We start from the raw sequence: 27,598 nt of genomic DNA on the forward strand, positions 1-27,598 counted from the left end.
GGAGTCATCATAAACTATGAACGATTTTTCAGTATTACCTGTTTTCGGAAGTTGTTAAAGAGAAGTATGGGGAACCTAGGTCACGTTTGATGATAAAAAAAATCTAGTTCGTCATCTCTTACGACATATTTAGTGGCTAAAAAACGACGAATTGAAAACTCCACTCTCCCTCAATTCACGGGCACTGAATAAACGTGGAAAAGCAAGACCCGCGGCGACTTAGCAAATCACGTTTCACGAAGATCGCCTTCAAATATATCACAAGTCACGGCTCACGAAAATGCTCTGTACAAAGCCCTTCCTCAATGCATGTCAACAGACCAATTTGGTATTTTCGCGGTTGTCGCAATATTTAATTAAAAATTGCGAAAATTTGACAATTTGAGGTTGCGAGAAAAAAGTTATCGCGAAATATCGCCCTTCTAAATCTCGCAATTAAGTTGTCACGAAACTGGAATACTACTGATGAAACAAGATGTTCCAAACACTCACATAATAGCAAGTTAACATGGCGGCGAAAAATATTCGAAGAGGAAAAAACATCTAGCACAACAATATATTTTCAGCCTGCTCCTGAATCTGTATTTGAATACCTCAATGTGAACATCAGAACACAGAGATTTATTTACACGTGACAATTTACAGAATACATCAACAAATACAATCCTTCACGTACAACGCTAACTCAATGCTAACTCAATGGAAATAGTCGCGTCTGCATAGGCCACGCCATTTCTGTTGAAAAACAAGCATGTTAAAGGAAAAGATTAGTGGGTTTTAAACACGCGTTTAATAATCAAAATCACGTTATGATAACTCAAAAGACAGCCAGCATAGATCATTAACAGTTTCTCCGTCATTTTCAGTTAAAGGGTGCAAATATCGTCCGAATCATGCTGGAAAAATTCCATTGCAAAATTGTGCATTTACTAGAGATCGCACACTGTCTTAATTTCATTTCTCCATTCATAATATAACTGCAAAACGTTCAGCATGCCGATTAGCTGAGAGCACGTCAATTAATTCCAAACAATGCAGAAAGTTAAAATTGAGTGACGAAAGTTGAAATTAATTGCATGTACTGTCGAACCTCGCCAAAACGATGTAGACAGGTGGCCGTTTATTAACAAGCAGGAAAATTGCTTTTCTGGTGCAATTTGCGATTTGGTTTTTTACTTGCGCTCATTTATTTTAAATTGCACTCGAAATTATTTGATTACCTAGATACAAATGACAGTACGTATTTTGAATCCCTTCCTGACAAATGCACGTAAAACGAAAAAGGCGACTCGGTGGACCGCCATGGTGCTACATTGTGCCCACTTTCAGTAAATTAGACGAGGAGACATCAATGTCTTACCACTTTCCAGTACAATATCCACTGGTGTTGTGTACCGTTTAAGGTACAGCGTGGGCGTGTTGAGCTCTTGAGAATTCAAAATGTACTCGATCAGATCTGAGTGGATACAAAATAGAAAGCCTGTTAGAAATTTCATTTAAGCTTGAAATTCCAACATCTGTCTCTATGTGTTGTTGCTCTTCCAGCTTCACAGAATTAAAAGTGCACCAAATTGTTTCTTATCTTCCTCTTTATTTTTAATTTGTTCCTAGGCTTGCATTGTTTGTTCTCAAGTATTTCCTTTCCTATGCAAATACTTTACACAATTTTTTTAATGAGTTCATAATAACCAGCACCAAACAAATAACCAATCAAAGTTAACGTAAACATGTATATTTGGAGCGGTTTTCATTTGTGTTTCGTGAAACCAAAACCAAAGCAATGACAACGGCCAAGTACAAGAAACGAAGGAACACAAAGAACCAATGAAAAACTCGATGCAAATGCATGTAATAAGCCCAAACGAGGGAAAAAGCACGTGACCAAAGTGCGATTGGTTTCGATTTTGCATCTGATTGGTTCAATAGGTGGTGTGTATTGTTCCAATGAACCAATCACAGAGCGTAGTAATGTAAAATCGAAACAATTACGGATTACTTTCGACACTCAGTTAAAAATCGCTCTCAACAACACAATGAAATGTGAACTGGAACCCACTACAGTACCACGCAGGCATAAGCAAACAGTTAACACGCGAGTTAACGCAATCTTAACGCATGTAATTGGCGCCAAGCGCGGGAAAACGCGGCTAACCGAAATGGAATTGGTTTTGGATTTTGATTTTGTTGGGCAGGTGGCATAAGCAAAATAAAGCAATTTTTATCACCTAATTGAATAGCTCTGTTAAAAATGAATCATAAAAACCAAAAATATGGCAAACATAAATATATTATATTTTTAATATTCAGAAAGTTTGAAAAGTTGACAGGAAAACCACGGAGCTATAATTTGCATAGGTAATAACTTAGACAACTTCCTGCTGTCTCATTCACTGATGCTGGATTGAACAACTTATGACGACAGAAAGTTCAAAACTGAGTGGAATAATGAGGCTGACAGAGCTGTGTGCAGTTAGTTGGGGAGTGGCACGAAGAATGGCTCAAAAAGGGGAGGGATTAGGGGCATCTCCTGAGGCCGTTCTTCCCACTGCTCCCCAACTAACTGTACGTTGTGAGCATGCTAACACACACACAAAGATGTAGGGGTACATGTATTCTGACCTGGTGTTGAGGGACCAGGTTAGTATCGAAAAGTATTCCAGCTTGCAAATAAAATGTTTTTAAAATGTTGTGAAACAATTTCATTTATTTGAGTGGTTTGAGTAAACACAACAAGCTTAAGACTAGACAGCATGAAACCACCTTATTAACTCTTGCTAAAAAATAACATTGATCAAAATACATTGTTGCCTGCACGTATTGCTGATACAATGGAAAGAAATAATGGTTTTGCACCAGGATGTATCAGGTGATGAGCAGGGTGTAACATCCCCCCACAAACTACACACTTAATGAATAAACTCATTCTTCAAAAATTATCTCATATAACTGATCAGGTTTACCTTGTCTCACTAAGAGGTCTGGTACTTTTTCAGGTAATTGATCCATGGTGTTTGTAAGGCTAATCTGTAAGCACAAAGAAAGATCATGCTGAACATTTGAGAAGACAGCCATACCTTACTCAATGGACACCCTGGGAGAATGCTTCTGAGATGAGGTTTCAGCTTAAAATATGCTTCGTTAAAACATGTTAATGTTGTGTTAAATGCCATTCTCATGTTGGATACTTCTGCATTAGTCTGACTCGTACACTATACATTGATTCTTCTTTCTTTTTCTCAGTGTTTTTATACAGGTTTTAAATATATCAAATGACCTCTTCAGCCACTTTGCTGGTGTCTGCAACTACATTTACTTGATAGAGGTGCCCACTTGAGCTGCAATTTCAGAGAATAAGGAGACAACGTTTTGGGACATTGGCTAGCTAGTGTCCACTTAACAGGTTACTATATTGCCTGCTAAATACAGAATCTACCGATATAGGTTTGGCTGTCAAAATAAAACAGAAGAAAAAACAAAAAAATCCTGGTATTTTTAGAAGATGACAAAGATATAAATATTTCATAGGTCATAAAGGTTAAAATGGAATAGCAATAATTGGAAACTAAAAAAAATAATAATACTACAAAACACTATAAAATGATGATGATGTGACAATGAGGTCTCTCATTGTGATGAGATATTTCTTTAATTCTGACCTTTGGGAGTTTTGCCAAATATTCTGCTAGTTTGATGACAAGTGTCAGAGCTTCTGTGACCTGAAAAGGCAACAAGAAGTTAACTACGAAATGCATAAATTATACCTAATGCAGATACTATTTTATAACAGTGATAATATGACATCAAAGGTTTCCAGTACCAGTGGGTGTCTTAAAATATGTTCAGTGCAATCTTGAATTTTGAACCACTACAGGAAATGGCATTGATTTGAAATATCAAAGGTTTGAAAAGTTCAGGGATTGAAAAATTGGGATTCCAGTGTGGTGATATATAGTAAATAAAAACTAAAGACATTCAACATTACACTTCAGAGTTAAAGTAGAAGGGCTGCTTTCCAGCATCATACCATGAAAAAGACAACAATCTCTAACACATCTACATTGGTGACAGGTACATGTGTCAATCAACTACACAGGACTAGTAAGAATTCCACCTCCAACATCCACTGAAACAGGTGGCTGCCAATAAAAATGGGTCCATAACCAACATAAAATGAGGCTATTTTAGAGCAGTTGTCAAGTTATTACACAAAAAAAGTTATGAAATAGCATCTGGCAATTGTTGAAAGAAGCATTACATTTACACAAAAGGGCAACCATCCAACAAGTAAAATTTGGATATTATGGACCATTTTTCTACTTTTCTAGCTACATGTACATGCCTACTATTAAGCAAAGAATGATTGTTGAATGAACAGCTTACACAAACTAATCCCTCTCATGAGTGGACACCTCCAGTAAGTGGATATCTCCCATCCATCACTGGATGTCTCCTATAAATTGGTACCTCCCTTTAATGGACACCTCCTAAAAGTGCCAGGTACCTCTCATAACTGGACAGGTCCCATAAATAAATACTTATATAACTGGACACCTACCCCAACTGCACACCTCCTATAACTGGACACCTTACATAATTGGACACTTCTCATCACTGGGCACCTCCCATAACTGGACACCTCTCATAACTGGACACCTCCTATAACTAGACACCTCCTATAACTGGACACCTTACATAACAGGACGCCTCCCATGACTGGACACCTCTCATTACTGGACACCTCACATAACTGAATGTCTCCCATTACTGGACACCTCACATAACTGGACACCTCACATAACTGGACATCTCATATAACTGGACACCTCCTATAACTAGATGCCTCCTATAACTGGACACCTTACATAACGGGACACCTCCCATGACTGGACACCTCTCATTACTGGACACCTCACATAATTGAATGTCTCCCATTACTGGACACCTCCCATTACTGGACACCTCACATAACCGGACACCTCCTATAACTAGATGCCTCCTATAACTGGACACCTCACATAACAAGAGAACTCACATGACTGGACACCTCTCATTACTGGATACCTCTCATTACTGGACACCTCACATAACTGAATGTCTCCCATTACTGGACACCTCACATAACTGGACATCTCATGTAACTGGATACCTCCTATAACTAGATACCTCCTATAACTGGACACCTTACATAACAGGACACCTCCCATGACTGGACACCTCTCATTACTGGACACCTCACATAACTGAATGTCTCCCATTACTGGACACCTCCCATTACTGGACACCTCACATAACTGGACACCTCCTATAACTAGATGCCTCCTATAACTGGACACCTCACATAACAAGAGAACTCACATGACTGGACAACTCTCATTACTGGACACCTCACATAACTGAATGTCTCCCATTACTGGACACCTCACATAACTAGACACCTCACATAACTGGACATCTCATGTAACTGAACACCTCCCCTTACTGGACACTTCACATAGCGGTAACTGGACATTTCCAATAACTGGATACCTCCCATAAATGGTGGACTCCCTTAATTAAATAGGCACCTCCCATGAGCTTGTACACAATCCTAAAAGGATGTCTACGATTTGTCACTATAAGGTGACGAATGCAGATAACATATAATTCTGACTACTAACCACAACATCTATAGGTTCATTTGTAGTAAACTCTTGCATCCTCGATACAGCAAGGTTGAGAGTTCTAAAACTCCACTGTCCAAATAAACGATTGTTTAGCTTGATAGGTTAAGGTTTACCTTTTACGATGGTCAGTAACTTTCATCTACAACCGCAGTTCAACTATGAATTATTTCATACATACTTCACATCAGTATAGCAATAATGAGGTATCACCAAGCATGACCAGTAGGTAGCAGCTCTCATAAGGCCCCACATGAATGGCAATACAACAAACAACAGAAACAAAGCCTCTAGCCCTAAAACAATGACAGCTGCTACAATAATAAAACAATTTAGCAGCTTACGAGAGCTGCTACACTTTTGGACCAACTACTAACATTCAGCTAATAAGTAATTTTTATCATTCTCTGCAGCCAGGTAAACAGGGCTGTGGGAGAGTATGGATCCAAATTATATTTAATATCATAACTAGATTAGTATAAATACATGTTATTTTCTGGCTTAGGGTCAGTACATATAGTGCTGCCTCAGGAAGCATTTTCAAGCCTGAGGTCACAGTTTTTCACTATACGGACCAACCCTAAGCCAGAAAATAACATGTTTATTTTTTCCTGCCGTAGATTGGTTTTAATTACAAATGGGTTTAATTACACAACTTCATCATTGAATCAGCTGTCAACTAGCGATTTTTAAAAATCTTCACAACGAGCAAGTAACTCAGATGCTAGACAAAGAAAGATGTACTAAAGAGCAAATTTATTTCAAACTTCTTCATGTTAGTTGCATTAATTAGTTCACCAGTCAAGTTCTCCAAAATTGTTTTTCTGGTGTAAAACTTCGTGTAAAGTTTGAAGTTGAACTACAAAAACAATTTGCCAGTCAGTGAGAATCACTTGAAATCAGACTTTTTTTTACTGGAAAATATTCTTAAAGCAATGATCAGAGAGGTAAACTCAACTGAAATTATTTCTTTTTTTACTTCACATTTTATGGCAAGAGAAACATAGGATTACGTGCCATTACAGCGCCAAGCTACAAACAACCAAACAAACTCTAACAACTTCAAAACACTCTATTGAATTTTCTTAGTGACTTTCCTTGCCTTTTGAAAGTGAATAGAGATAAACTCGCATTAATTAATCGTCAATGGAAGTGTAAAAAAGCTAAAGGTTGATGATTACTGCTAACACAATGATTCTGCCTGCTGTGAGCGGGCTGGATGGGAAAATTCCACCCACTCCCAGAACCAGTCAGATTGCAAGATTTGTTGAATTCTGCCCACTTATGAATTGGGAAAAAAAAAATAATGGTTATTTAAGATAATTCATAGGAGCTGAGACATTTATTGCATACATATCAAAGGATACATCACCAGTACAAACAAGTATTTTTGTGTTCAGTAGCATACCACTGCAAACAAACACATCACATTCAGTTATTAACCACACATGAGGTTAAGATGCCTGGCTATTAACCAGGAGGAGGGTGAATAGGGGGTATGCAAATCCGCCGATCCATGCTTTTTTTTCAACAAATCCATTGATCTGCCAATATTTTTGTTCAAATCCGAAACCACAACAACATCTGGAAACAGAAGAGTAAAATTTCAACGGTAAACTGGTAAATGTGAATACCAGTGTTAATTTCGCACAAATAGTAAAGAAGGCAATATGCTTGATGACTTTAACACAGTACAATTCCAATAAAAAACTCACACTGGAGTTTAAATGAGCTTCATTTGAAAAAAGAAATAATTTGGATGAACTCATTAACATACCAACCAAGGCTGAAGAAAGATCTATGATCCATATTTCGTTTAGGACCCAAGATTTGAATATCAAGACAGGCACAATCCGGAATCTGTGCCAAAATTCACAGCTGATCCACAATCCACTGTGTTTTCAAAATCCACGAATCTGCTTGATTTACCACAAAAATCCACAATCCATGTGCTTTTCAAGGCCAAATCCGTTGATCCCAAAACCTATTCACCCCACTCAACCAGGTTTTTGCTTTGTGTTGCGTTTTTTATGAACCAAGATAAAGACAAAGTCTATAATTTTAAAAAGGAGATAAGGAATTTAACATAAATCCAGTCACAGTCATGAACAAGACTGAATGACCTGCAAGGGCCAAACACAAACATCTAGAATAGCTGCCAATATTTCTCATTTATCTGTCCAAATATTTCATGATCACTTTCAACATTCTGTCCCAAGAATTATTATGGTAACCTGAATTACCATGGAAGGCCAATCATGAGCATCTTGAATAACCGTCAACCTAAAAAATTCTGATGTATCTGGAGTGAAAACCGAGCGTTTTCTTATCATTTCCATATATGACTTGATTTATAAAAACTGACGGTTCATTTCTTTGCACTACTGTAAGTGAGCCACAGACCTTGATTTTATGACTTCTGATGGCTTGAAAATCACTCCAAGCAATGAAAAGAAGTACTTAGAAGAGTAAAAAAGTGGAAGATGTGAGTTTAGACAAAAAAGACTGACATTCCTTTTAATTATTCTTATTAATATCACTTACCTAAGAGATTTTTTGGAGTTAAGGGACCATTCATTTTTTACGAGGGAGGGGGGGCTGGTGGGATTTGGGAAGCACCATTTGAAAATCAAATGACCCCCCTCAGCTTACCAATCTGTTCACATGCCCCCCCCTCCTTATAGCGGTCATTTTTTGGGATGACCCCCCCCCCAAAAAAGTAAACAAACAATTTCTAGATTTCAACTTTTTTAATATTTCTCTATTATCCCCCTACTTCACGTTATTGTGCTCATTATGAAGACAATATTTACAATCCCTATACTACAGAGAACTGTTGTTTAAAAAACAAATCAAAAGAAAGAGAAGTCAATTTCGGATGTCCTAGTTATGGCTCGCCCTGAGCGTGTGGCATTTAGCCTCTCATTGGCATCTTCCTCATCTGAATTGATGAATGCAAGAATGACGTCACCTGAGTCATCTTCTCCCCTAGAGTCAATGGCATCACTGTCGTACTCATCATTGTCACTTTCATCCATTTCACTGCTGTCAGCACTTGCTCTGTTGTCATTTTGTGTCAATGTCCTGGCATTTCCCAGTGTTGGTTAGCAGCTCTGAGAGGACTCTTCTGCTGCAAGCATGATTGTCTTACAATTGCCTTTACTTTCTCACTCTTGCTGCTTTTCAAATGCTGCTTCAGCCCGTGGTGGTTCAAGTACTTGTTTAGTTCTGGAACACGCAGCTTTTTAAGCTTGGTTAGATCTTCGCACAACTCAGTCCAAGGATAATCCTCATATGATTTATCTATTGCGTCCCTACTTAACTTTGCCTTTTCTTCTGCTCTCTTTTTCCTTTTAAATTCCAGCACTTCAAGATGCTGAAGACAATCCACCACAAACTTTGATTTGACAATAAACTTATCTGCAAATAGAGCAACGCTCTCTGGGTGAGAGCACAGAGTAATGGTGGAAAAGTTGAATGTCATATTGAAAGATGTAAAGGAACATGATTCCACACTCTTTCAGTCCAATGGGCTTGCTTTAAAGCAGGGCGAAGAATTTGCCCACAGTTTTAATGTAAAACAGATCAAATGTATAGAAGCTAAGTTGACGAAGGTCACGCAGGACATGGAAGCACTAGAAAATAAGAAGAGCAATTAAAACAGCATATTCAAGGGCATACTCAAACAGCACATCAACAAAAGGAGAAGGAAAAAAGAAAACCACAGAAAGTCAACTGAAAGAAAGAGGAAGCGGACTGAAAACAATGTCCAACGAGTTTATGGAATCTGTGTTGGAAACCCGCTAGGAAATGATCTTCCACAATGGCTTGTGTACCCTCCTAGAATGGCCGTCCCGGAAGAGTGTATTTAAGTTGAGGATGTTGCCACGTCGTTATTTAGAAGAGATGGGCCATACATCGCACAGCTCTTGGAAGGGAATTATTTCACCAATGCTGCAAGAAGCAGAATCACCACCAACCTTGAGCAGGAAGTCAGAGATTATGTTTACACCTTCATGTACCCTGAGGAGTACACCCTGATGGAAAGCATAGAGTTCTAAAGCGATGACGTCATGTTACTATGGTGCCAAAAAACTCAGTTCTAAACAAAGGCCCAAAACGTGACCGACAGCATACCAAATGTCGGCCTTCTCGATCGCGTTGTTCATTTCTTCCTTCGGGGAAGAGCAGAAGTCAATTAAGAAGGGTGAAAACCATTACAAATCAGGCCATGTGGAGTCATTTACTTATAGTCAGTGTATTTTACGAGGAGACGTGCAAGCAAGCATGCGAAACAAAGTCTACAAAGTCACAGTGAGTGGAATGGTTCCAGAATACTCACTACAGAAGGTGCTTCTCATTTATTTGCTGCTTGAAATGCTTCTCAGTGAGATTTTTAAGTAAATAACAGTTCTTTTCCATAATAATTTAATTGTGGAATAACTAGACGCACAAAATTTGCCGTTGACACGCTTTGTTGTTGAGGTCGTTCGATGTACATCGATGTGTTAGGTCGTTCAATGCATGGAACTGTTCGTTCGTTTGGAGAAGTCTTTAAAAGTTGCTTTTCATGCCCTCACGCGTCTTTTTTTCTGATTTGCTAGGTTTGCTTAGATAATGAGCATGCCATAAGATCAAGTGAGTGTGAGTGTCCAAGGGGGAAGTTTAACGAGTGCAGCCACGCGGCTGCATTTTTCATTCACGGCATCTACAACCTCAGCCGGACAGATGTTGACTGCAACTGGAAGAAACGCAAAGCAAATACACCACTCTCTTGGCAAGCCGTTGAAGAAATGTTTCCTCCAACAAAACAGTATTCCTGCTTATCAAGAAACCCTACTCAATCTGATCGGTCTGCAAAATAGTGGCACCCTGACTTTGTTTATGTCTGTGTTTATATATAGTTACATAATTGAAGAAGAGTTATTCAACTGACTCAATTCTATCATATAATGACCATTATATTTGTTTACTGATAACAGGCAAACATCCTTTTTGTACTCAGATTACTCAAACTCTGTCCCCTTGCACCCCTCTTTGATAAGTGGAAATTGTAAATTTACCAGTGCAGCACATAACTGAAAAATAACATCAGCATAACATCTTAAATAAGATGGGATGAAAGTTAAAATTTTGAAATCCTTTAACCTTGCATTCGCCCTCTCTACATGGATCCCTGCTCTGGGAATGGATTTTGTTTTCTTTGCTTCACTTTCAGTGAAAACACCATTATTCAAAAAAGGTGGAATGTTAAAAGAAACATCATTTGGCAAAATGTCATGGATAAGAAAGCCTTTGTTGGCCAAAACCATATCCCCTGCAACAAGATGATTCAACAGACCTGACTGTTGTACTATTGCTTTGTCAGAAATGGACCCAGGGTATGATTTGCTAACAATAGTTATTACTGCATTTGGTGTGACCCTGACAATTACTTTAAATGAGTTCATACCCCTGTAGCTTGCATAAGTAGCATTTTGCAGACTCATTAAGCCCAGCGCTGCAATCTCCACATCGGTACAATCAATGACAATTCTACAAGAAGTAAACTCTGAAAAAGAAGATGGTGCACATAACACATTTTTTTTTCCCCTGGATGGAATGGTTGTCATGATGTCATGAAATAATATTGAATGCAAAACATGGACGAAAGTGGTGACAATAGCTATTGTTGCAACACTGCAACTAAAAAGCTACGCAAGGTGCAGGTTGGTATAATTTTGTCTTAGTTTCATTAAAGTAATGAAAATCTGGTCCTCAAAATTACTGGACTCTACTTTCCAACCAGAATAATAAACAATACAATCTTTGAATCTTAAAGCGTGAAGTACTACAATGTTAAAAACTTCTTTTGTCGGAAGCCCTGTTTCCATTCTGAGAACCTCTACACTCACTCCCGAAACTGTGTAGTGTTTTTGTGCGTAGCTTTCTTTTTCTTGCATGCCCTGAAGTTCCTCCCTGGCTTGATTTAATTCTGCCTCCAGTATTATCTCATTTGTTGTCTTGTTGCAACTTTCTTGTTTGGTGTCGTCATCAGTGGACTGCTGCTCAGATCCTCTGATTGCCTCAGCCACCATTTCTTGCATAGTCTTCTTTTTAGCTGTTACTTTTTTCTTTTTCTTTGGTGGTCCTCCTTCACTAGGAAATATCTTATCTCGATTTCTTTCGTAAATTGTGGGCCCATTTAATTTATTTCCATCCATAAAATGACAACCGCACACTCTGGAATGCTTGTTTGGTTCTCTGTCTTTCCTCCTATTTCAAAGAAACAGATAACAGAACTTCATCCTAAACACTTGGAAAGATTTCAATAGCTCAAAATTCGTTTCAAAATTTCGACTAACTCTGAAGTCCTAAAGCTCTTTAAAATAGATTAAGTATTCCGAGTCAGTGGAAATCGCAAAAAAATTTATGATGTTCTTTTGAGCAAAACGATAATTATAAGTGCCGTTACAAACCTTATCAGACGGATCCATCTTTTGTATTCGTCTTTTTCCTTTTTATCGTTTGGAAATGCAAAGAACTTGCAATTGTGGCTTTCTGATGAATGATTGCACGTCGGAGCAAAGCAGTACACCATTGTGTCCGTTCCGATAAATTTCTTTGGACAAAAAGCGATAATTTTCAAATAGTACTTGACCTTTTGACCATCTGTTCTTCTTCGTGGCCACTTTTGTAATATAACACAGGTTAATAAGCGTTTTGACCTGAAGACAAAGCGGACACAAACACTACGTGACTCACGCGGAAGAGATTATCTGAGTTGTTTAGAACTGAATTTTTTAGCGCCATGGCAACGTGACGCCACACTTTAGAACTCTATTGCTGCTTCTTGCAGCATTGGTGAAAGAGACTCCCATAGCAGCACAAGCAGCGACAAAGAACTCGACGACAGCGAAGATGAAGATGAGTGCCGGTGAAAGTTGCATTCGAAAATAACAGTGTTAAATACTTCTTTTCAGTAGCTACAAATGCTTTTTGTCGCCAAACGTTTTTTTAAAGCAGAAGGAAAGTTTGTAATAAATTTGTATCCTGCCTTCTATGTTTATTCTATAGCAATTTCTTTGATATTCAAACATTATGCCATTTTAAAGTTTTACTAAAATATCTCACATGACCCCCCCTTTTTCCCTTATTTTTTTGGGATGGTCCCCCCTCGAAAGCCATTTTTTTTCGCATGGCCCCCCCTCAAATCCCACCAGCCCCCCTACCTTATAAAAAATGAACGGTCCCTAAAGGTGAGGAAAAAAAAAAACAGTTAGACCAATATGAAGACAAGATTGATCATCACAGTTATACACACACCTTATTTTTAAGCAGATGTGAAATTAAAGCCTGATAAAATTTCAGCCTAAATTTTTTTCAGGCTTTAATTTCACAACTGCTTTTATATATTTACTTACAGTTAGACCAAGTTGCAGCAAAAAGGGTAACATTTTCCTAAACACTGTCTTCACAAATCCAGACGTATTGTTCAACAATTTTTCTCTTCTTACCTGATACTCTGTTCATCTTCTTCCAAATCTTCTATAACTTTAAGGAGCATGTTGTAAGATGTCTACAAAACAATTATACCAAATTATTAAACATACTTACAGCTCAACTAGTGTAGCCAACCAATAGCTTGAAAACTGAACAGCGAAAATCAATTTCACTGCCACTCACTGGATCCAAACTCAAGCTAGCTGACATGTTGTTGTACTTTAGTAAGCTCTTCTAGTAGACCCAAAACATTAGGTCCAGTTTATAGTGGATGTGCCACTGCACCTGCAAGGAGGACTGTGACCACATGTGCACTGGAACAGCCAAGGCTAGAAAACAACTTTAAGTGGATTTGTTGTTATCTAAAAGTGGTCAGCCTGTTTGCAAAAGATTCAGTCGATAGGCCTCTCTATCACATTTGTAAGTTCTCCCTCACTGAAGGTTTAATGCATGCTGTCCTCATGAAATATGAATCTTCACAAGGACCTTTGAGGTTTCTTCATTTAAAATTCCCCCCAAAACTACAGGTAAATATCTTCAAGGCTCAAGGAATGTTCAAGACTTGTCAAAGATTCCCAATATTCTTTCATAAGGTAATCAGTGATCCCAAAGGATCTTTCAAGATCCTGCAAAAAATTTACCTCCACATAAGATCTAAATAAATCCACATCAAATCCTCTAGGATCTTGAAGTATCCTTACAAAGACCTTGAAAGGATCTTTGCCAAGATCTAGATATAAAACACTTGTGTTTGTTTGAAATATCTTTTAATTAACTTTCATGATCGTTGTTAGGTCTTTCAAGATCTCATAAAGAGCATTAACTAATATCACCACAAACAGGGTCTTATCTGAGATATATGCTTTAATCTAGAGGCCTTGATTTATTCTTACCAGCAGTAATTATTTTCAATATGATTCACAAATAACCAGCAAAGTCCTTCAGACAATTATCAAAATACAGCCCAATGACAGATTCTTCTCAGTTCACTTGACAAGACTCATTGCTCAATTTTGGATCGGGATGGATGCTGAATACAACAAGCTTTAGCTGGTGATACAATGAAGTGTCCCAAGGCTTTTGTCATGGATTGTATGCTTGATAATTTTTGCCATTATTCTAGAGGTGTTTCACATTAAGCCCACACATCTTTGGCACTAAACAGATTTGTGCTTGAACTCTTACCTCTACAACATGAATTATATGAACAGGATAAATCAGAAGCAGTCCTGTGACAGCTTCTCCATGGACTTGTGTTTGTAGTTCCTTAAAAAGTCTTTCATAGTGAGCTAAAAAAACAAAGAAAATTGTTTTAAAAACTTAGAATCAAATGGATTATAGTTGATATTTGTTGCATATGATAAAACCCCAGTGGAGAGGGGTACTTCCAGAAAAGTTGGGTAGGGGTGTGTGGCCCACTTCCCAAAACTCTTACCCTATTTATGACCAAAATCTGCAATTTTTGCTACCCTATTTATGATCTGACCAAAAATTTGATAGTCTATTTATGACTGTTGCAGCTGACACAGTTGCCCTAAACATAAGTTATGAAGGGCTTTTGTTGACGGTCTTATTGATAATGATGAAAAAGTAGCTTCTTCTAAGAAACATACCCAATTTGAGACTAGAGTGCTAAAACCATATCCTATTTATAACCAAAATGGCCAAAATCGATACCCTATTTATGACCAAAATGGCTGAAAACCCTACCATTTAGGGCTGCACATACCTATATAGCCCATATAAGGGAGTATCCCCTCCCCCCGCCCCCCCTTGGGATAAAACCAACCACTCTGATACTGCCCCTGTGCCATCAACTTATATTAGGCAGATGCAAACTGGAAAATGTGTTGCCTTAGTACTTGTAAATGCTTTAGAAGGGAAACATTTCTCCCTGATACGACTTTTAAAGCAATATTCAGTCTGAAAAGTATGGCATGCACATTCACAAGTTTGGTCCATACAGTTTCTATGCAACTAGCCTGTAAAGGAGCTAGTACATACTACATGTACAGTGTAGCTTTGGGAAGATTTGATTAATGTGCATAATGCACTGTAGTATACCAGGAGTTTCATTAAGGGCCAGGCACCGTGGCAAATTGACCGGCTATGAGGATGATTTTGCCTGGCTGGTTTGACCATCTAGTGGAAAGTTTTTCTTATAAAAAGGTTCCCATCAATAGTTTTGCCTGCCTGTGAAAACCAGTTGCCCTCCTGCTGAAAATGTTAATCAAACCCCTGGTGTAGCCAAGATCTTATTGTGCTCTGACATTCTCTGCAGACTGGAAGCATGAGGGGGCTGTGCTGATTTCAAACTTTCTTATTTCTGATCTGTGTTTTTTCCACGGGGGGAAACTCCCATATAAAAAGGATGGGGGTACTCGACGGAAAGTTTGAAAAAAAAAAACCTAATAGGTACCAAGATCCTGTTTTGTGGGTGTAGCTTGAAATTTTTTTCACCCTAAGAGGTACCAATAGGCCACTTTCGATATATTAATATTCAACTTGATAGTGAGGCTTAGAGGACACAAACAAAAGAAATGAATAAACATGGTCATTCAATGTCCTTTGTTTGCGTCCTCTAAGCCTCACTGCCAAGCTGAATTTTAATATATCAAAAACAGTCTATTCTAAAACAACACATTATTTCCTGTCATATTGTTTTCAGCTCAATACCCTAAAAGGTACCGCAAAAATTCCCACTGTTGACCTTGACCAAGAGGTACCAAAAATGCTTTTTTAACCTCTAAAAGGTATGCCGAGCATCCCAGTCCTTCTTATGTCAGAGTCCCCCCCCCCCCCCCCCGCCCCGCTCCTCCAGGGTTTTTATTTCTGTTTTAGTGAGAGTTTTTTTAATCCAAGATGGTGAACATTTTGAAACATAATCTCATATAAGCATAATTTGACATGTTTGACATGTGATTATAAGTTTGTATGCTCTCTGTGCCAAATAATCCTGATTACTATTGAGTGAATACTACAAGAGGGGAGTTGCAAAAAGGTCCCCCAGGTCCACGAACAACAGAAAAAAACCCAGGTGTGGCAAACTTTTCAAGACTACCAGTTATGAGGGTATGAGTGTGACAGCATGTTTGCATGTACAACTAAGCTTACATGTATGGTCTGCAGAACTGACTGCATGATCTTAAAAACCACGTCGTTTGAAGAATCAAAATGGGAATCAGGAATTTGCTTTCAGAGAATCAAAAAAGAGATAGTTTTGAACAATGTTTAACTACAGAACATTGTTAAGCAAGGAAATTTATAAAGCAAGGAAACAAGGAGCTGGTATTCTGAATTGCTGTATAATTTCAGTTGTATGTAAGCTGAACTGCAGCGTGAAGGAGTTACCTCCGATATCTTTTCTGTCATTTACGTCCTGACGGATTTTTGACACATAAACTAGACGATGGACAAGTTGTTTCTGGAAAGAAATTAGAGAGATTGTCAAATTTTTGCCACTGTTTTTCCGCAAATATTCCTTAAAATAAGAAAAAGAAAAATACGTTTTTAAGCAAAATCGGACGAAACCAAACAAAAAGAAGCAATAGTTAGACTGTACCTTGTTTTGGGCACGGGTTCTCTCTAAGATAAGATCAAATAATGACAGTCTTCCTGTGTCATACACCGAGTCTTCCTCTCCACCAGGACTTGCCGCCATCTTTATTTCTCCCGCTTCTCGTCACCTGGGTTTCCATAGTAACTTTGTAAACAAATACCGTCAGTTTAGCCAGCGGTTTCTTTTGAGCCATGCGCATCTGCGTTCTACAGGATATAAATTGCGAACTTCTTCTTGCGAACAACAAAATGTCGTACCGGGATTTGAGAAGTAAGTATTAAATAATCCATTGGTTTTGGCTTCTTTTCTACGTTTAAAAGGTTAGAATTGTTAGACGAGCTATCACTTTAACCAATGCAACCACATTTTTCCTGCAATTTCCCTCGTCTTTTCTTAGACTTCACCGAAATGATGCGAGCCTTAGGCTACCCCAGGCTGATATCCATGGAGAACTTTCGTTCTCCAAACTTCGCTTTGGTTGCTGAAGTCTTGATGTGGCTTGTCAGGAGGTGAAGTATCACTATCATTTAATAACATCATTGGAAACTGCGCTTTAAAAGTGGGGTCCTCAATAATTATCAGTTAAACTGAGATCATCAAGATCTCACATGCATCTTATGCGATAAGTACATGAACATTTATAATCATTGTCCTCTATTTAGCATGAAAATTTGCTTGGATATTTGTCCGCTGACATGATCTGTTCCAAGAGGCGAACAGTTCTCTGAGAGGGAAGATCAAGGAAAACTGAGCTTTGAGGAACAGATAATGTCCAGGCATATTTTTAAAGTCAAATGGAGGCTATTGTGTTTATTATTCTTCACATATTTCTGCAGTACTTGAGATCTTTTGAAAATTGGGTAATATTACACAGATATTTCCATATTTAGCTGGGGCCTGTTCAGTTGTGTGACTGTTTAGGCCAAACACAAGTGAGAAACATTTGATGAATTATAAACCTGAATGCTTGACATATGGGTTATTACCCAAGCTTGAGGTCAAGATGGATGGATATTGGCTTCATTCCTTTTTGCGTTTTTATGGAGCGAGACAGAGTCAAGGTCCATAAACACGCAAAAAAAGAATGAGGCAAATATCCAGCCATTTTGACCTCAAGTTTGGTGAACAAAGGATTTATTATATGGAAGAAAAACATTATTTTCTTGCGGGACACACTGGGTAATCCCAAGTGGGTAAGACAGTGCCATCTTGCCAGCTCAGGTAGCCAATCACAGCACAGGATTCAGATCATCTTGCCCACTCATGGAGCTAGCCATATAATAAATGTACATATTGCATGTAGCAGTGTTTTGGTATGATATCTTTGTAGAGTACTATAGCAATCTTCATTTAGGTTGAAGAATATGCACTATACAATCTTTTTTTGAGATCGAAAATTGTTTATATCCCGGTATAGATATGACCCAAATGTTGAATTACCAATGGATGTTGATACTGAACAGGACAGAGTATTGTTCATAAAGTCAGTAGCTCAGTTCATGGTATGTATATTGGTTGTGAAAAATTGAATTTCTGAATGAGAAGGATGCTAACAGGGAGCTTAAGCAAACCACAGTGGCAGTGGCAACAGCAACAAGAATGTCACCAAACGAAAGACATAATGAGCAGAACACCTTCACAGTTTTGACTGTTCATGACTTTTTCTTGGGTGTCCTGAAAACTCAGAGCTCAAACCCCCAAAACTCAGACCCTCTACCAGGGGTTTCATTAAGTTTTCAGCAGGAGGACAACATGTATTCACAGGCGGGCAAATTTTTTGAACTGACCTTTGTTATAAGAAAAACTTTCCTCTCGATGGTCAAACCAGACGGGCAAAACCATCATCTCAGCTGGTCAATTTGCCAGGTGCCCAGCCCTTAATGTAACCCCTGCCCCGGGTGTCACAAAAACTTAGACCTTTGGGATGTCTCGAAAAACTCAGACCCTAAATTTTTAGACCCTTTGGACATCTTGAGTGTCTGGGTGTCTTGTGTATTTAAATGTCTGAGTTTTTGTGACACCCAGGTCTGCATTTTTAAGGGCTCAAGTGTCTGGGTGTCTTGTGTATTTAAATGTCTGAGTTTTCATGACACCCAGAGGGTGTGCGTTTTTAAGGATCTGAGTTTTCAAGACACCCAGAGGGTCTGAGTTTTTAGGGTCCGAGTTTTCGAGACACCCAGAGGGTCAGAGTTTTTCAGTGGTATCCAAGTTTCATGGGCAGATGTTTTGGCCAATTAATGTAGCAAAACTTGACCCTTATGGGAGCATGACCCTGGAGTATCTAAGGCAATTACATGGCAAGCAGGTAGGGTAACACTACCCCTAGGCTGAACCTACATGCACCTCACATGTTAACAAAACAGGGAAATACATTAGAGAAGGGTAACCCTTCTAAGAGGGTGCCTACTCTATGAGGGTCACCCAACAGTATATCTTCGTGTGAATAATGGTCTTAGTAATTCTTGTCTTTCCTGCCTAATCCTTAGTAAACTGTATCTGGGAATGTCTGATTTGATTTCAAAATGTTTTTTGAAGAAGGTGGATACTGCCACTTTACACCAGTTTTACTTCAAGAACAAAGTCAAAGATCACAGAAACTGTATAAAGTTAGTTTTAAAATTTATTGTCTGTTATTAGGCAACTAAGGCACATATTAAACTGAACACTAAGAAGCTGTATGGTGCTGATGGTTATGCCGTCAAGGAGTTACTCAAAGTTACATCTGTTCTGTATAGTGCCATGAAGACTAATGCTGGGAATGAGGTAGACAATTTGAATAGTTTACATGAATAATAAATCAATCCAGAAAGGATCTTGAACTACAGTTAAAATTCTGTTGTAAGATACAAAGTACTTCATCAACCTCATCCAGACAGTAATGCTACACTTACTGGCTATGCATGAGAAATAAGGCCTTGATGCAACTGTTTTCTTGTCAAACTTATTTGAAGTTAAGGTTACAATATACCTTCAGGGGTGTCTCGCGTGCAAGCGATGTACTGCGTAGAGTTTAAGCGGTAGATACCTAAACCACTATATCAAATTAGAGCTTATAGAGCTGGCTATCAAACTATTCCAAGAATTTTGAAATGTAATGGATTGACGAATTTTTCACGACCACTAAATGCAAGCGCCCGAATCACCTCTCGAGAGCTACAAGTCAATGTGATTTTTGTTTTTCACCAATTTCATTTTTTCCTTGGTTTCAGGGCCCGAAGCACTTAAAAAATGTGTCTGCATTTGGCCATATTCAATTGCAGTAAAAAGTTACAGAACATTTTCGAAATAGGATTAAAAAAGTGTAGAGTGATCGTAGAAAAATTGCTCTCGAAGAAAAAATATTTTGAAATTAACAATTTGCAGACATGTTTTTGTAGTTTATATGTTAAACTAGCTACTGTCCAAATTTGAGGGCAATTGAACAAATTCCCTTTGAGTTAAAACTCTTTTAAGTATCTGATTCAAGCAAAAAAAAAATATTCAAGAAAACAGCGTAAGAAAAATCTTCTGCTTTGCAAACAAACTCCGCCCACAAACGCATTCAACTGGGTTCTCAGATACAGCTCCCCTCATTGCGCCAATCAGTGCAGGGAAAGTTTACTACCATTAATGTCCTGGGGCCCGTTTCTCGAAGGTCCCGAAAAGTTTTCGCACCCGAAAAACTTTCTGGGGCTTTCAAGAAACAGGGCCCTGGTGAATAGAATCTCCAAAAAACCCTTGTGTTTTGCAATGCGCTCAAGGTGCTGAAGGCTGAGAGATAACTTTTCTGTAGCTCGGTTTTACTTGAAGCTTGGTCACTCTGGCAAAATGGGGAAGACAAAAAAGGATACAAATGCTAGAGTGGCCGGGTGAAGAAAACAAATAAAAGAAAGTGTGGCGGAGCAACTGTACATGGTCAGCTGTGCATGGATAATATTTCAATGGGTCTTAATGAGGCCAAACGATTCGTCATTATCGGATTCATCGGCATCTCTGTCAACATCCCAGTTATTGCTGTCAAGCTCCCAAATTTTTACATAACCTTTCTTTTCTCTTCCCTTGATTTTTTTGCCCACCTTATACGATAGCTATAGCTTCATCCGCGTGGCAAACTTTCGCATGTTCACTCATTGATGTTTTTTCACTCGTTGTTTGCTGCTTTCACTTTTTCGAATTGGTCCATGTTTTTAATGTGGTCTACCTTTACTTATAACTTAATAGAATTACACCTAGTACCAAAAATGCTTGGTAGTCAGAACAACAAAGCTGATCAACTGATGAGTAGTCAATTTGTGACATCTGTACGGGTAATTCCCGCAAAAATTGTCTCGGTTGATTGCATACGCGTCATAGGGCTGTCAATCAAGATGTAAACTCTTACTTCCGGTGAAAACGTAAAACTGCCATTTCTCCGCGAATATTTAGTCTTTTTCAAAAATTTTTTTTTAGGAATTAGAGATTATTCTTCAACCACTACTTTGACCCAAAAATCCAAATTTGAAGAAAATTGCCGACCTGAAGGTATACTGTAACCTTAATAATAATGGAAACTTAATCAAACCCATACTACTGTCTTGATGGAAAGAGGAAATAATATTTTGTATTATGCTTGGCATCAGATGCGAATTAAATTGAGTATTTTAAATTTGACAAATAGATTCTACGTTGCCATGGGTCTGTTCAGTAACAGATCACAGATGACATCAAAATGTGGTAAGAACAAATTTATATCTGAACAGGTACATGACAACATGGAATCTCTATGTTTTTATAATAAAGAAACAAAGAAATGATGTAATCATCTAAAGTAAGAACCAATCAAAATGCAAGAATAATTTGACTTATTATTTAAAAGTTTTTTCATCATGAGAAAGAAAACAAAGAAATAATTTCTCTGTAAATATTTTCAACTAAAGTTAATCAATGATTCTAATGCTATTGATATGTAATACCAATAACGTTTTGATTTATTAATAATAAATTTGAGATTTATTCTTTAGGCAGCTGAGGAGTCTAATGTCAGTTCCCTGACGTTTGATATTTCCTCAAGAGTAAGTATCCCATCTATCCTAACTGAGGTGCAGTAGTGTAATGTGTGTAGAGTGCTGGGTTATTGAGAGATTAATCAGCTTTTAGCCTGGGCTGGGGTCAATTTGATGTATTCTTGTTGTATTACTCTCACAATGCCTCTATCCTTTCTGGAGTATAAATAATATTGTTAGCAGTGAATTGTAAGCAAGGATAACCCAGGGGTTTTATTAATGTTTTTAGCAGTTTTCACAGGTGGGCAAAACTTTTTAAACTGAACTTCTTTATAAGAAAAACGTCCTCTAGATTTTCAAACCAGGCAAGCAAAATCATTTTCACAACCAGTCAATTTACCCACTGCCCAGCCGTTGATGAAACCCCTGATAAGCTGACAAAAAGTATTGAGGATGTTGGCTACTTCTAAGTTTTTTTAAGTATAATTTTATAATATAATAAGCTATGCAGTGATCGATTTAGTCTTGGTCATGAAGGGGGAGTTGATCAAAGTTCTTTTAATAATAATTATTGAAAGATCTTTGATCAACTCGTAATATAACAAGACATTACGTATGCATGCTACTGATTCTAAAGGTAACACTTCTGTAATTGATCCTAACTTGTATGTGTCTTTTACTGTAGATGTGTGTCCTGTTACTGAGCAATTTATGTTGTCTTGTGTTTTCTGTATTATTCTTCCAAGATAAGTGATTTAAAAGCATCACGTCAGCTGGCATCAGAGATTACATCAAGAGGAGCGGCACTCTATGACTTACTGGGCAGAGAAGTGGAGTTAAGGGTCAGTCCAGTTTTTAACTTACCACTTAGCTTGAATGCCGTTTCTTCTTCTGGTTCAATTCTTTCATTGCTTGAGAGATATTTGAGAAGTGACCAAAGTGATTTCATACTCATGAGGTGTGTGTGTCGTTGGTTACATGGTTGTTTAGTTCAGTAACGAAATGAGACGCCTACATTCAGAAATTAGTTATTTCAATAAATAGAGTGACTTGGATATCAGACATTCTTTGAAACTGTTTACTCAGGTAGCAAAAAATAATGAGTTTAATTTCATAACAGGAACTTCGAACCAGTGCAATAGCTAAGCCACTGGAGTTAAATGAACTGGAAAATGGCATCAAGAAGAGTATCATTTCTGTGAAGGTTTGTACACCAATAATGTATGATGAGGATTGTGTAATGACATTAACCCTTGATTTAGACAATAAATATCCTGTATTGTAGGCATGTCATGTGTACAAATAGTTACTGTATAGCTATGTAGCCCTCTGCATGCATTGCATTCCTATAATGCAAGTATGTTGGCCACCTGAGCAGGCAGGATGGAACTATCTTTCCTAGTTGGGATTTCCTACTGCATCCTAGTTGCAAGAAAAATGGTCATGTTCTTGCTATGCCATACAATAAATCTTATATTGACCAAGCTACAGTGAATATTAGTCTAATTCATTTTTGCACTATTGTGGACCTTGTGGACTGCTTCTCAGGTCATAAACATGTGTAGGCTATATACCTATACAAAATAACTTGACTAACAGCCAGTCATCTTGACCTCACTCTTGGTCAATAACCCATACTTATAGGCATGCAAACAGATGGGACTAAATAGTCTCAGGCTGCACTTAACTCAACATTTGTGTACATTGCACACATGTAACTCCTGGCTTGTTTTCTGACACTTGTTCGTAATCATTTAAGAGGACTTAAAGAAAGCCAAACAATATTCGTTGGATCAGCACATTCAGAAAGTGAGTCAAAGTACACTGTACTCAGATATTTTTTAGTGTTCAATTGTAGCTGATGCAAGCTGCAATTTTCTATCAAAGATATTACAGTTCAGTTCACGTTGTACACTATAATCATAAACTAGTCAATGCTTACAAAGATCAAAACATCCCCTCTGAATGCCTCCAGATATCTTTTTCATATATATGGGAGATGAATTACAGGAAAGTTCACTCTTTTAGACAATATTTCGTAGACTGATCTTTTCATTTTGTTTAGGATGAGATAAAGAAGACCAATCAAATGTTAGACAACATTGCATCTGATGAAGCTAACCTGGAAGCTAAAATAGACAAGAAGAAACAAGAACTGGAGAGGAACCAGAAACGATTGCGAAGCTTGGAAACTGTCAGGTAATTCTTGCAAGATGAACAAGGAAAAGTAACTACTCTGATGTAAAAGTGTACTCTTTGGTGGCAACTCATGCCAGGCATTGAAAAGAGGATCATTATCAATGTAACAACTGTAACTGAACAAAAAAGGGAGACTTAATCCTGCCTGGAGAAGCTACTATACGTAGGTCTATGCCCTTTTTGATGTAATGCAGTCTTTCCTGGCCTTGACTGTATAAGCAGTCCTTCTTTTACTTACATGTAATGAGTTGGTCGATCTTCGTCAAGAGATAAGCATGTAGGAAAACGAGAGCAAAAATTGAGGCGACATTGCTAGGGGATGTGTACGTATAGGAAGAAAAGGACGTTTATTTTCCTTTTTGTTCCCATTCCAAAACACTACCATGACTAAAACACAACACTGATCTGCTTCTAAAGTAAACGTCTGTGTTCGAGTCCAATGAGCCATCAGAGAAGTTTGCTAATGATAGTCAGTGAAATAGTAACATGGACCCCATTTCTTTTAGGCCTGCATACATGGACGAGTATGAAAGACTTGAAGAGGAACTCAAAAAAGTTTACGAGGTGATTACATATAGCGGGGATTTTGATTTTCAACTCAATATCTTGCCTTCAGTTTTTGGGATAATGTTTTGCCAGATTTCATTGCTTTACAAAGAGAGCATTAGTGGGCATTATGACAATTAATGAGTGTTGTTTAATTTTTTCTTGAAGACATTTATGGAAAAGCACCGGAATCTTTCCTATCTGGAACAACTACTGGAGGACATAAACAGGGCAGAACAAGACAGATTTGAGGTGAGAAAGTTCAATGTATTAATGCATAATCTTGTTCTTTATCGGTGCGCTTCAGTAGTACCCAGGCGAGTTTGGTCGAGCCATGGTTCTACCAAACAGCAGCCGAGCTAAAATACACATGGAGAGACCAAACGGGCCTAATATGGCGCCTAAGCGTACCAAAAAGGCGCCCTTATAGTAGGTACTAGACAAAAATTGGACCAGAATTCCTGCCATATCAGGTCAAGGGCGGGATATCGGGACAGTATAATACGCTTCCGATTGGATTATGATTATCACGAATTTGGGTACGGTAAATATACTAACAGTTGTCAGTGTAACTGAGTTGTTGTTTTGGTCGTTTAGGAGTCGGAAGCAACACTAAGGAATATGCAAACTGGAGACCGAGACCAAGTGCTTGGAGGTGGAGGTGAACTTGGAGAGCTGGATGATGAGGGTGACGAGGAAGGTGAAATTGTTCTTGAGGCTAACAAGCCACGGCAGTCCAACAGACCTCAAGGTGAGGTGTAGAGTTGTTTACCCTTTCCTTTGTAAGATTTCTTCCTTCTGCTGTTGTTCTTCTCAACATAAATCTTAGCAACGTTTTCAGGCAGCCCTCAAAAGTAATTTCCAAAACCAAGCATAGAAAAACACCTGTAATAAGTTATAAGTCAAGTTTCGTTTTTTCCTTTCAGCTGCTGAAGCCGGTGGTCGAGTGTTTGGTTCCATGGGAGGAGGAGGTCTGGACTCCGATGAGGTCAGTATCATTTGTTTTAGCTTTATTTCCACACCTAGTGAAGGAAAGAGCTGTCGTTTCATGACCAAATCTCCCTAGAAATAGCAGAACAGTTTCCGATTATTCTGAGCTCAGTAAAATCTCGGGACGGGATAGGGGTCGAATAAAATTAAAGTTATTAAATCTCCGACTGAAAGTCGATATACAAAATTTTTTTGCCCTATGATACAACTATCTGCTTAATTTAACCAGTGAAAAATGTTTCTCTGCTTTCTCAGGACGAGAGTGGTTCTCTGTCGTCAGGAGAGAGTGATATTGGCGTTGAGGATGATGACGAGGAGCTGCTAGATGATGACGACATGGATGAAGGCCGGGGTGAAGGACAGGATGACGGATCTCAGGCTAACAGTCTAAATGACAGTGACAATGACTTCTGAGAAAACACAAAGCTGTCCATAACACTGTAAATAATATAGCACTAAATAAAGTCGTGAAACTCAAACAGATATGACATCAGGTTCCTTTTGCTTTATTCGAGCCGTTTTCAAGAGGTTTTTGCTTACAAAGTCTTAAATTAATTAATCCTCCCCCTCTCCCTCTCCCACCGTTATCTTAGACGATCTTCATCCAGCTTACTGGCAGCTGTATCGGTGTGCCACAGATATTGCCTAGTTTCTAGGCCTCAATATTTCGCCGCGGTCAATCGTTTTGAGCCGTTCAATCGACCGTGAAGGCCTGGGAGAAAGCAGAACCACAGACACATACTACCATTAGCATTACTTCTAAGGGGTAACCGGAGACAGTCCAGCTGGGTGCTATTCAGCTAACTCTTAACCAAGTGTAGGTCTCCGTTAGTCGTTATAATAGACTTTTCTGGAAGACTCCGCCCGAAGGGAGTGGAGATTCCGCGAGCCAAACGGTAGAAAAGGGTGGTGAAAACGTCTAGTGAGAACGTCTAGTAAGTATTTGAAAACGGCTCTCTCGAACGAACGGATAAAATGGTCGATTCGTTAGTGGACTGCGAGTAGTCTCTCTTTTGCCCGTAAATCCGCGAGGGGAAAACTCCAAAAGGAAAAGAAAGACTGAGCGAACGAGCTGCGATTAGCGCCAGCACTCAACAGTCCAACACACTGGCGTTCCTCCAGCGGGGATTTTCGAGCAAGAGAGACTACTCTCGAAGTCTACAAGGCTCAGTTTCCAGTCGTAGCTAGCCATAGGTGTATGTTTCGTTGCACCCTGGTGATGAAATCGTTTAGGCGACTGAGACTTGCCACTCCCTCACCTCGAACTCAAAAGAAGAAATGCGAGGCGACAAAGCCAAGACGATAACCGAAGCCAAAGACCTGGCCACGGTTGTTCAAAAGCTGGATACCGCAATGATTCCATTTAGCACCCGGGGCGCTAATCTACTTTTGGTAGTTCAAAGGAGGGCGCCTGAGACGGTTATTACATGAACGGCACTCAACGAGAAGAGCTTACTGGAAAAGGTGGCCGTTATTGGAGGGAGACCGCTAAATAGAATCATTCCTATACACTGGAGAGCCGCGAGATCTTAATTCAAACCAGGGCCTGGAGTAAAAGGAATGGCAAAATAATCGAACATTGCGTGCAGCACCCTTTTCGCGCCATAATATCAGGTTGTCAGTGACGCCTGGAGAACAAAAAGTAAATGAATAAACATGTAATTCAATCTCTGTTTGTGTCCTCTAGACCTCACTGCCAAACTGAATTTTAATATATCGAAGTTCAAATATGGCCTGACATTCAGCTGCGTCCACCTCCAGTACGTGGGGTACCGCCCTACATACTCTGGTCAATAAAGTAACTTCATCACAATCTTGTTTTACTTGCCACAATCAATGCGAAAGCGACACGGAAGCCCAGGACGGCATAAAACAGCTATTTGATGCAGACGTTGTGTCGAGTGTAAGCGACTGGAGAGGAGAGCTGAAAGTCAAGCGACAACGTAAAATTGAGATTATAATCCATCAAATATTTTCGCTCGTGCGCGATTGTTTTAAACACGTCACATCAGTGTAAACAATAGCCTCCATTTGATGCAAAAATATAAAACCAGTAACCTCCATTTGGCGCGAGAATATGCTAGGATATTTGTCCTTGGACATTATCTGCTCCTCGAAGCTCAAAATTTTTCCTCGTGCTACGCTCTCGGAAAACCGTTTCTCGGAACAGATAATGTCCGGGAATGTATTCGCGCTAAATG

General features: G+C 38.7%; 3 protein-coding genes across 3 annotated transcripts; 1 reads left to right on the forward strand and 2 right to left on the reverse strand.

The window, feature by feature from the left end:
- Nucleotides 1–546: 546 nt before the first annotated feature.
- LOC145489681 (testis-expressed protein 47-like) lies at nucleotides 547–16,892 on the reverse strand. Its single transcript, XM_081468711.1, has 10 exons — nucleotides 16,705–16,892; nucleotides 16,494–16,566; nucleotides 14,328–14,431; nucleotides 13,157–13,218; nucleotides 7,028–7,070; nucleotides 5,658–5,756; nucleotides 3,657–3,716; nucleotides 2,961–3,024; nucleotides 1,361–1,456; nucleotides 547–735 (listed from the first exon to the last, which is right to left on the reverse strand). The coding sequence occupies exons 1-10, from the start codon at nucleotides 16,801–16,803 to the stop codon at nucleotides 692–694; spliced, it is 744 nt and encodes a 247-aa protein (XP_081324837.1). The 5' UTR covers nucleotides 16,804–16,892; the 3' UTR covers nucleotides 547–691.
- Nucleotides 8,208–13,136, reverse strand: LOC145489684 (uncharacterized). The gene is made up of 2 exons (XM_081468718.1): nucleotides 12,119–13,136; nucleotides 8,208–11,915 (listed from the first exon to the last, which is right to left on the reverse strand). The coding sequence occupies exons 1-2, from the start codon at nucleotides 12,238–12,240 to the stop codon at nucleotides 11,354–11,356; spliced, it is 684 nt and encodes a 227-aa protein (XP_081324844.1). The 5' UTR covers nucleotides 12,241–13,136; the 3' UTR covers nucleotides 8,208–11,353.
- On the forward strand, nucleotides 16,893–27,490 carry LOC145489655 (clusterin-associated protein 1-like). The gene is made up of 13 exons (XM_081468684.1): nucleotides 16,893–16,971; nucleotides 17,099–17,210; nucleotides 18,119–18,203; nucleotides 19,339–19,464; nucleotides 21,681–21,731; nucleotides 22,409–22,504; nucleotides 22,783–22,866; nucleotides 23,728–23,861; nucleotides 24,368–24,425; nucleotides 24,576–24,659; nucleotides 25,005–25,158; nucleotides 25,334–25,395; nucleotides 25,653–27,490. Exons 1-13 carry the CDS (start codon nucleotides 16,893–16,895, stop codon nucleotides 25,809–25,811), a joined length of 1,284 nt encoding a protein of 427 aa, XP_081324810.1. The 3' UTR covers nucleotides 25,812–27,490.
- Nucleotides 27,491–27,598: the final 108 nt, after the last annotated feature.

Source organism: Orbicella franksi, chromosome 6 (genome assembly GCF_964199315.1).
Source record: "Orbicella franksi chromosome 6, jaOrbFran1.1, whole genome shotgun sequence".
Taxonomy (NCBI): domain Eukaryota; kingdom Metazoa; phylum Cnidaria; class Anthozoa; order Scleractinia; family Merulinidae; genus Orbicella; species Orbicella franksi.